Source organism: Citrus sinensis, chromosome 1 (genome assembly GCF_022201045.2).
Source record: "Citrus sinensis cultivar Valencia sweet orange chromosome 1, DVS_A1.0, whole genome shotgun sequence".
NCBI lineage: Eukaryota > Viridiplantae > Streptophyta > Magnoliopsida > Sapindales > Rutaceae > Citrus > Citrus sinensis.
This window is the reverse complement of record NC_068556.1, coordinates 2,165,690-2,176,192: the sequence shown is the minus strand read 5'-3', so window position 1 is coordinate 2,176,192 and position 10,503 is coordinate 2,165,690. Positions and strand designations below refer to the sequence as shown.

General features: G+C 37.6%; 2 protein-coding genes across 2 annotated transcripts; one reads left to right on the top strand and one right to left on the bottom strand.

The window, feature by feature from the left end:
• The first annotated feature begins 1,558 nt into the window (after positions 1 to 1,558).
• LOC102619527 (probable boron transporter 6) lies at positions 1,559 to 4,385 on the top strand. Its single transcript, XM_052438199.1, is given in 7 exon segments — positions 1,559 to 1,649; positions 1,736 to 1,894; positions 1,998 to 2,105; positions 2,304 to 2,473; positions 2,571 to 2,675; positions 2,678 to 2,698; positions 2,793 to 4,385. Coding segments are annotated over 7 exon segments (1,113 nt in total). The 3' UTR covers positions 3,252 to 4,385.
• Positions 4,386 to 4,848: 463 nt separating this feature from the next.
• LOC102607559 (potassium channel AKT1) lies at positions 4,849 to 9,217 on the bottom strand. The gene is made up of 11 exons (XM_006483247.4): positions 8,809 to 9,217; positions 8,205 to 8,570; positions 7,819 to 7,876; positions 7,384 to 7,701; positions 7,023 to 7,268; positions 6,811 to 6,909; positions 6,677 to 6,709; positions 6,418 to 6,603; positions 6,125 to 6,319; positions 5,950 to 6,025; positions 4,849 to 5,839 (listed from the first exon to the last, which is right to left on the bottom strand). Exons 1-11 carry the CDS (start codon positions 9,042 to 9,044, stop codon positions 4,989 to 4,991), a joined length of 2,664 nt encoding a protein of 887 aa, XP_006483310.1. The 5' UTR covers positions 9,045 to 9,217; the 3' UTR covers positions 4,849 to 4,988.
• Positions 9,218 to 10,503: the final 1,286 nt, after the last annotated feature.

Here is a 10,503-nt window from a genome sequence, read left to right as displayed (position 1 = left end):
GATGTGGTGGGAGGAGAGAGAGAAAAAAAAACTGACAGGAGAGAGAGCAGAGGCAATTCTCTCGTCCTTTTATGCATGGGCATGGTTTAGGTGTTAGGTATTTGGCATTTACAGATACCTCAGTGCAATAGACAACTGCTTGCTCCGATTTTTCACGTTTCAGAAATCACCCATGTAAGTATAACTTTTTATAATGAGTTTATCAATTAAGCAATTGTTCAATAATCTGAAACATGACAAATCCTCGATATTTAAGGACCCACAGTGCGACTATGCATGAAGATTAGTGTATGTGGGCAGCCACGAAACTCGCCCAGTTTTTGAACGAAGCTCTTCTTTCTCTTTGGAGAGACCACTGCCACTTCATTTTATAGCACAAATTATAGCTTCCGTCACCTTTCTTCGCCGGAAACTTACTCCTCCGGCACCAGCAGACACATTCATTTTCTTTGTAGTATGGTTCGGGTGGGCTTGCTATTTCTTGCATGACGCTACAATGCCACACCCAAGAACAACAGATTTTGCTTTGCTGCTCATGTTACAATGTATACATAGATTTTGCCAGCAGACACCTTCATTTGTATTTTATTATGAGTGTTGCAATTGAAGAAGGCCATAACACAAAAATTGTAAATCTGACAAGGCCAAAAGCCCAAAACGTAGAATTTACATAGAAACCAGTAATTGTGTATGTATATATATATATATATATATTCGTTTTTAACCGAGTTGATATTTTGTTTATCTATAAAGTTTGATAGAACTGCGATGATCTCTAGTTAATTTACAAGTTGATTTTATCTAATCCTTTTAGTTTCTTATTGCATCATCAGCGATGTCACAGGCTAAAACTCCATTTCAAGGGATGATAAAAGATTTCAAAGTAAGAGCAGCTTGCTATAAGCAAGATTGGATTGGCATTCGTTGTACAGGCCTTAGGTAACATTATTGCTCTGCTTTTGCACCAAAAATTTGAGACTTGAAAAAAATTAACTGTTAAATTTAAGCTAATGGTTTATTTCTAATTTGTTTCAGGATATTGGATTTCTTTGCCTCTTGCTCTCCCTGTAATCGCCTTCGGAAAGCAATTAAGTAGGGATACAGGTACATCATTTACAGCTCTGCTTATAATAAACTGAAATCAAAGAGGTTAATTTAGATGCTAAATATTGAGAATGACTCTGAAAATTTTATTTTCATCTTATGTTAGATGGAATCCTCGGCACGGTAGAAACTGTAGCTTCTACGGTAGCTGTTTCTAGCTTGGGCTGAGTGGTAAGGGAACCATTTTCAACGTTCAAAATTATTCAGGCTATGTTTGTAACTCTTTTGATTTGGCTTAATCTAAGGCATAACAACTAAAACTAGTTGACAGGCTCGTATTTACTAGCTGCCTACCCACGTATGCTTTGACAATGTTGTTTAGTTTCCTAAGGTAGAAAATCGTTCTTATTGCGTGTTAATTGTTTCTTCTCTCAGGGTTTGTGTATGGATGGCAATCTTGCTTTTTCTTCTTGCAATATTCAATGCATGTAACGTCATCAATAGATTTATTAGAATGGCAGAGGAGCTATTTGGCTTGTTGATTGCTGTTCTTTTCATTCAAGAGGCTGTTAAGCTATTTGCTTTTTCTATACATGATAAACAAAGTGAGTACTAAAATAAAACAGATCACATATATATTGTGGTTAAATCATTTGATATGTAAATCACAGGGTGTGGTCAGTGAATTCAGGATTGCAGAAGCTGAAGATCCTAAACTGGAGAAGTGTAAGTATAACTTCGAATGGCTGTATGCAAATGGGTTGCTACTTGCTTGCTATCATTTTCTCATTTGGGTTACTATTCACCTCCCCTAAAAGCAGACAGGCAAGATCCTGGCGCTATGGTACTGGTAAGTGACTATTAACTTCCATCATATAATAACAGATTATTGTGGTGAGATATTATTTTTACCTTTTCTTTTTTCTTATTCTCTTTGATGACATTGGTTACAGGATGTTTTCGAAGCTTCCTAGCAGATTATGGCATTCCTCTTAGGTCCTGTAGCGGCCGGGATTATCTTACAGTATACCTGGCAAACCTCCTTCAGATATTCCAAGGAGGTTGTTTTGTCCGCCTCCGTGGGACTCTGCATCATTGTACTATTGGACAGTAATCGTGGTATTGGTTGTCCGATGACTTGACTGTACTTTCAGTACATGTCTAGATGGGATTCTTTATTGAAAATATTCATTGTCCAAGTATTTAGGTACACAATTCTGGAAGAGTTGATACGTTTTGGAACACTGCCAATTATGCAGGATATGTCCAAATCCCAATATTATACATCTTTGCAGCAATTATCCCAGCATTGATGATAGCAGGTCTATACTTCTTCAACCAGTGTACTTCGCAAATGGCACAACAGAAGGAGTTCAATCTCAGAAACCCATCTACTTACCATTATGATATCTTGTTGCTGGGAATCAAAGTACTAAATATGATACTATTTACATTTCTTGCTCTTCAAGTCATGTTTCCAAACTTTTCTGAGCTCTTTCCCAATCAATAGTTGATACAGAATTTAGACTGAGCACGCTTGTTTTTTATTATTTCATACTTTAATTTGTGCGTTTCTTGGACTCCCTCCTTCAAATGCGGTCCCTCCACAATCCCCCGTGCACACAAAAGAGTCCTTGCAGTTCTCAAGAGGCAGGTGAGATGCAAATTTTGAGTAAAATTGACTTCCCATTGTCAGTATCAAAACCGAATTTATTTGGGCTCTTAGATGATGCGCTTGTGATTTGCAGCAAACGTGGGAGAAAATGGTGAAGAGTGCCAAGGAATGCATAAAGCAACATGAAAGCAACTCAGAAATATATGGAAGGATGCAAGCTGTCTTTACAAAAATAGACACTTCTCCAACTCGATCAGATTTGATTCAGCCTTCTTCAGTACCTAAAGAGATGGAGGACTTGAAGGAATTTGTGATGAAGGCAGATGATGGAGGGGATGCAATAGAAAAATTTGATCTCAAGAAACACATTGATGCATGCTTGCCGGTTAGAATTAATGAGCAAAGAGTTAGCAACACATTACAGTCATTACTTGTGGGTTTATAAATGTTTGCTCTGCCCATTATCGATAAGATACCTAACTCAGTTCTTTGGGGTTATTTTGCCTACTGGGCCTTTGACAATGTACCAGGGAATCAGTTCTGGGAAAGATTGCTGCTGCTCTTCATCACCCCGAGGCGAAGTTGCAAGTGAGTCATGAGCCATGCTCCTTAAAACTGTACATTAATGGAGGCAGACAACACCTATATCTTTCCTTATCGAATGTTTACTGATGATGCATAAGTGGGCTGATGTTATTTGGTTGAGTACATGAATATCTAACTGTAATCATTAGTATGCCCAAATTCTTGCTTTTCTGCTTAAAATTTTAATTATGCTCTGATGACATGGCGTTTGGCAGAGTCCTTGGAGGGGTGTTCACGCCTCATTTGTGGGGTTGGTACCCTACATGATTATTGGTTTATTCACAGTCTTCCAGCTCGTGTATTTTCTGTTTTGTTTTGGGATAGCATGGACTCCTATCGCTGGAGTATTATTCCCTCTTCCATTCTTCTTTCTCATCAGCATAAGACAGTACATTCTCCCCAAGATCTTCCATCCGGATCATCTTCAGGAACTCAATGCTTCTGAGTATGAAGAAATTGCGTGTTCTAGCATAGAGATTCAGTATGATACAAGTTCATTCGAGAGTAAATAATTTTTTCTTTGCAAGTCTCTCAATTCATAGGCATGACAACCAGTGATGAGAGCAAGAAATAGGAACACCTGAAAGTGCGACAAGAGGATAGGGAAGATCAATTCTATGCTGTGAGATATTGGATGAAATGACTGCTCAAAGAGGTGGATTGAAATTCAGAACTGTAGGCTGAAAAGATGACAGATTCTATCAGATAAGAGTAATTCGTATGTACTTTTGCTGGTGTAACATAATATTCTGTTAATACTTTCTAGTAAATAGATGCCCATGTATGAACACTCATCGTTTCCAGGTACATCCATAAGGTGTCCGGATATAGAGAGAGACACAATGATCTGTACAATAAGCTGATTACGAATAGAATGGTGATTTCAGCCTGTGTCTGCCTAAATAATAGCCATGATCTGCAGATGAGTGTTGAAGAATGTCTCTTGTATAGCCAGTCAAATTCTTGGCACCGGGAAACAAATGTCAAGAAAGATTAAGATTGTGCTAGAATATAGAGTAGAAGAATATAAAAGTATTTTAAATTTTGTTATGCTTGGAAGTAGGGAACTTCTTTCGAATAGCTAGGTTTTGTACCACTTCAGTCATAAGAAATGGAGATATGTTTAGTACTAATGTACCAAAATTTGGCAAAGCAGAGCTGTTTTTGGATTTGTATTAAATTTTCTAACTAATTTTGTGTGAACTCATACAAGTTACGATTTAGATTTTCTTTTTAACCTTGAATTGAAATGTATCTTTCGAGGTTGTACCTTGAACTCCAAGAAACTGACTTCAGAATTTTATAAGACAGAGACAAAGAGGGGTTTGTTTTGCTTGGTTTACAAGTTGTTTATATAGATATTTCTGTGGAAGACTAACAAGAACTACATAAACATACTACAAAATTTAACAAGTTTGAATGTATTCTATTGTCTTCAAGTCTCTGCATTACAACTTCTTAAAGTTCAATAGTAAGAAACAGTCAACCAAAATTTTAAAATTAATATCACTTATCTAATCTATTCTATTCCAACATTTACAACCATTTCTTGGCTCCCATCCTTTCAGTAATCCCAAACAATATGAGGACATCCAACGGAGAACTAGAAAGAAGGAAAACGGAATAAAAGAGGATAGAAAGTCTTCTTTTATATCGCGTCAAGAGAAATGAGAATTAAGCATCAATGAATGATTTAGTAGCGACCATCAATTTAGATGCTCGAATCTTCAGTCATTTGGTTTCTTCAATTTCCATATGCAGGATCACTAACAATAAATAGATGATCATCATCTCTGATAAGGCCTACATCATCAATTTCAGCTCCTTCTTTGGATAGAATCTTGGATGGAGTGAAGCCAAATTTTGTACTAGCAATGCTGAGTAGCTCTTGAAGTGACTTCGGCAGCAGCACAAGCTTTCCAGAGACTTGACCTTTTTCTGGGCAACTAATTGTCACTCTAGGCGGATAACTGCTCACAGTTGGGAAGTTAATGGAATGCTCACCGGTATTTGCAGCTGAAACTATACCAAACAGTGAATTGTGAAAAGTGTTTGGTCTTCGACGTGAATGCCTATTCAACAGGTTGATCTCAGGGACAGCTGATACAACTTCAGGTGTATATGGAGGTATTGAGGGCTCACTGCTGTACTTCACCAAGTGCTTCCTAGGATTCGGTGCTTGCTGCTTCTTCGGAACGGTTAAAACTGGTGCTTTCTTAGGCTCTGGCTTCATCTGTAACAGAATTTGTATGTCTTCCTGGCCCTGGTGATCTGCAAGAGCCCTTGGCGTCCACCCATGGATATCTGGTTTATCAATGTCACTGCCTTGATCAATAAGGAACTTGACTATTTCAATGTTTCCTTCACTGATTGCCACATGAAGTGGAGTGGTTCCATTGCTTGTGAGCTGTGTTACATCTCCTCCATAATGTACAATCTTCTCGAGTAAAAGTAAGTCGTTTTGCTCAATAGCAGTGCATGCAAAATGACCAACATCACTGGATGATATCAAGGCACCATTTTCCGCGAGAATCCTTACCACAGGTTCATGCTTCCCAAGCATCGCTTCCCATAGGGGGACACTCCCTTCTGAATCTGTTAAACAAGGTACAAAATTTAATAGCCGACAATTCATGTTCATATTCATATGGGCCAGTGAAATAATAACAGCATTTTCATGAATTATTATCCCAAAGTCGCGATACCTCTTATGTTAAGATCTGCTCCATACTCTAGAAGTAGAACCACACAATGCTCATGACCTCTAGATGCTGCAATATGCTGTTGCATATAAAACAAAATAAGCTTGAAGATTATTTAAAGGAAAAATTAAACCTCTCAGACTCCCAAAGGGATGAAAAAAGGAGCTGAATTTGCTACCAGTGCTGTTCGCCCATTATTGTCCAATTCATTTGGATCTGAACCCCGCCTGAGTAACTGATGCAACAGCAGACCATCTCCTCTGACAGCGGCAAAGGATAGACTAAGAGGCAAGTCCATTCTTCCCCGAGCCAACTTTTGCTCTGTATCTGTCGAAATGCCTTCCATCATTGGATCGCCCAAGTCTTTTAAATGCTACATCAACCACCAATATAGATTATCAATGACAAAATTAATGAATGAAGAGAAAAAAGATAAATGGACAAGTAATTGCTTAAGAAATTACAACATACCTGAAGAAGATTGTTCATGATTATTGTCCCATCCCCAACATTAGCCTGGACAAGGCTTAAAAAAGCAGTACGGTTCAAACGAAGAAGCTGACTCAATCGTTTGGTTCGGACTGTGAACAATTGTGGCTTATAACACAGCAGACCGAGCTCACCAACAACATCTCCTGGCTTTGCCTCGCCAACAACCTGCATTAAACCATAGACCAAATCTTAGATGACTGATGGATAGTTATCAAGAAGAATCATTTCATCGACTTACCTGTTCTATTCCGCCCTTTCTCGTTATAAGTTCCTGTTAGATAAGCTAACACATAAGAAACTATAATTTGATACAAATGAGAACAATCAAAACTCAACAGAAGGGACCTAGAATAGTAAAAAAGCAGAGTTTACCATAGCACCAGTGACCAATATATACAAGTCTGTGGGTGCTTCGTTCTGTAAAATTACATCTTCTTTAGGAGGAAAATACTCTGCCTTCATCTCTGTCACCTTCAAATTCCCCAAAAAAAAAAAACAAACAAACAAAAAAACCAACAAACATGAAGCTGCTATTGCGATTTGTGTTTTAATGCGCATACGTATTAAAGTGAGACTTGTATTACCAGTTGGAAAAGTAAGTCGTTTGACACTCCACGGAACAAGTACACTTGATCAACCAGTGAATAGAATAGAAAGTGTGAAATGCTTGATTGAATTGCTTTTGGAAGTGATTCAATTATCTCTTGCTGCTGCAGCCCTTCTGAATCAGTTCTGTGCCTCAAGCACAAATGAGCAAGCATCTGATCTTGTAGCCTAACTGGTAGTTGGTTCCTTCTTGCAAAACTTGATGCAGCTTGTATAGTGTCCCTCTAAAATAAACCCAAATCGAAGACATAAACCCGAAGTCTATAGTAGCCGAGGCACAACAGTTACAAACAGACGCTGATGTAAAGATAAATGCTCAAGAACCCCACAAGTACTTACAAATTTCCTAGTGCGGGCAGTGCCATGAACAACCAGATTGTTCATATTTCCAAGCAAATATGAAGTGAGTCCAAGATTAAAGAACATGAAGAAGATATCAAATATCCTCTCTCTTGTATTAACAGGATGAATATCACCATATCCAGTAGTAGTAAGTGTGGCTATAGACCAATAAATTGAAGTCACGTAACGAACCCACAAGCTCTGTTGTTTGAAGTCTCCCAGGGTTTGCCCAATCCATGTACCCTTTGGGTCACGGTAATGCTCAGCCAGAAGATAGAAGGTGCATGCAGCACAATGAACCGCAAACAGAGTGACCTACAATATACCACAAGCCTACAGGGATCACGAATGCAAACTATAAACAAACTTCTGTTCTCCGAAAACATATTCATTGAACACATGATAAGGAATTTTGTAACATAATATACTCACACATGCAAGCTTTGAGTAGCGAACCCGAATGTAACTGTAGTTCCTGTCCTTTTCCAACCTAACATGACAAAAGAAATCAAAGAATTACTACACTTCAACACCGTCTGTCTAGTATAATGCTGTCTACTAATTCTTCATTTTAAAGTTTCCAAAATTTTCCATTGTTGAGCTTCCAATTTTTGCAACCGAGATGAGAGCGTTGAACATAGCTCCATTGTAGATATACCAAAAATATATATAACATAGGATGCTAGGATTGTTTATAACTGTTGTGGTTCTAAAAAATTAATATTGAGTAAACGTGAATGTTAGTTTGTCCTAGTGAAATTGCTCCAATTTTGCCTAAAGAAACAGACATAAATTTTTGTCTCTTAGTAAATCTTTACCTGGCAAAGAGCCTACTAACTCTGCGAAGACGCCAGAGGCGAAGCATATTGAAGTAACCATAAGCCTGAAGAGCGGAGGGCAAAAACTTTCTACCAGCCTCAGAGGGGATGGTGGAGATGACATCAAAAGTAAGCCAGGTTTTGGCGTAACGCCAAGCGATTTTCTTAGGGTCATCAACGAGGAGATGAGTAGCTTTGTCTAGATAGGCAAGGAAGAAGGTTAAAATGATGTCAATGGCGAAAATTGCATTGACAACATTATCAGTTATAGCTAGTGGACGCGACGGTTGGTTAAGGAATCCAAATTCAAATGGGCACGCCCATGCCGTGTAGAACACTAGAAACACCAGAAATGTCTCCCACAATCTGTAAAAGAACACTGAAAAAGATCATTACATAATTTATGATACATTGATATTATCTATACTATTACGAAACTAGAGGAGTAGATGTCAGCTACAAAAACTTGAGAGTATAGCTGACTGAGAGTGAGAACAGGATATTGTATCAAACAACGATGACGCATTGTAGGTATGCTAAAGAAAGATAATAAAACGATGATGGCGTAAAATAGGAAAAGAAAACGGGAAATAAACAATGAAACCTGTAACGGGGTTCGAAGGGGGAAATGATGAAGCGGCGAAGAGTGATTCTGCGGCAGCTGCGAGCAGTTACGCCGAGAGAAGGAAGAATGCCGTCGGATATGCTGATTTGGCTGCCTTCTTCTTCTCTCGAAAACGTCTCCGTATCATCTTTATCTTGCGGACCTCCGACTCTGGCATCGTCGTCTTCGCCGCCGGCGCCGCAAAACAACACCCTCCTCTTCTTTTTAATTGACATGTCAAGGATTGAAACTGCTCAACGGGCAGAAGAGTGAGAGCATATGGGATTTGTATCTGTGTGTGAACAGAATTCAGCGGAACATGTAGTGTTTGTGTCAGTTACGTGATCATAGTGTCTATAACGTTGATTTACTCTTCTGCCCTTTGATTGTTTTGCCATTTGCTGGACTCAGATGGATTCGACGAGTTCAACTTGATTTTGTCATCACAATTTGAATATTAAATATATGATCGAATGATTTTGAAATATAGTAATTGCTATTAATTATTAATCCGAGATTAAGTAACACAGCATCCCTTCTTATTAAAAATCTCTTGGAGTAAAGTATCAATTGATCATCTCGATGTCATGATCCATGTGGGTTTAAAGAACATGCATGCATGCATGGCATGCAGAATATGGAAGCGGCACGTAAAACTTAATCTAGGGCGGTAATGGCGACACAGAGAATTTCTTTTATAAGCGTGTTTCTTTCTTTAATTATATCTTCATGGTTAAACAACTTAATCGTAAAGTGGGGAATTAAATATAGAATCTGAATTCTAAAGAACATATTTCGTGCCATTAATTTTAATAAAGTAATCTCTTGGCAGTCCGTTGGTTGTTGGATAGCTTTACACTTTAGATATGATTCTCTTAACTAAGCTTTGATTTCTTTGAGAACCACCGATTTATATGGTTCTAACTCATACACCTTTTAAGTGGAACCCACTTGGGGTTTAATTTATCGCAACTTATATGCCGTATGATATGATTTGATTATTACAAATTGACATTCGACGAGTGATTATTTATCTTGTCATTTACAATCACATGATGAACTATACGAGGGATCATTAGTATACTTAGAGCAGAAATACGAATTTTATATTTCAATTTTACAAGTGTAACTTTATACTTTGAATGTGACAGTGTCCTTCCTTACTACAATGAGAATATATAAATTGCTATTGAATATATATGCTCTCACGTTAGACCACCTATAGGATAAAAAAAGAAAAAGAAAAGTCGTCTTATTTATAATTCGACGACTTAATAAAAGTATAACTTTTTAAAAGCATCTTAAATCGAAGAAATTTTTAAGTGGTGTTGTTAACACCATGTTATTACATCAGCACCCAATGACATTTCACCGCATATAGGATGCGTTTGGGATTGAAGTGGTGTAATTTTTAAGTTACAGCTGCTGTGAAAAAAAAGTTGTAAGTATGAAACAAAAGCTGGTAATATATAGTAAATGTAAATTTTAAACAATAATTTTAACAAAATTATTAAAGATATAATAGATTTTTCATTATACAAGTGAAAAATTATATCAACATAACTTTCAAGTTACAACAGCTAGTATTTACCAAACACTTGAATACTGTAGTGTTCAAGATACAGCTGTCTAATCTCAATCCCAAATGCACCTGTACACAATGCATATATCGAACCATTTGTAACGAATTAATAA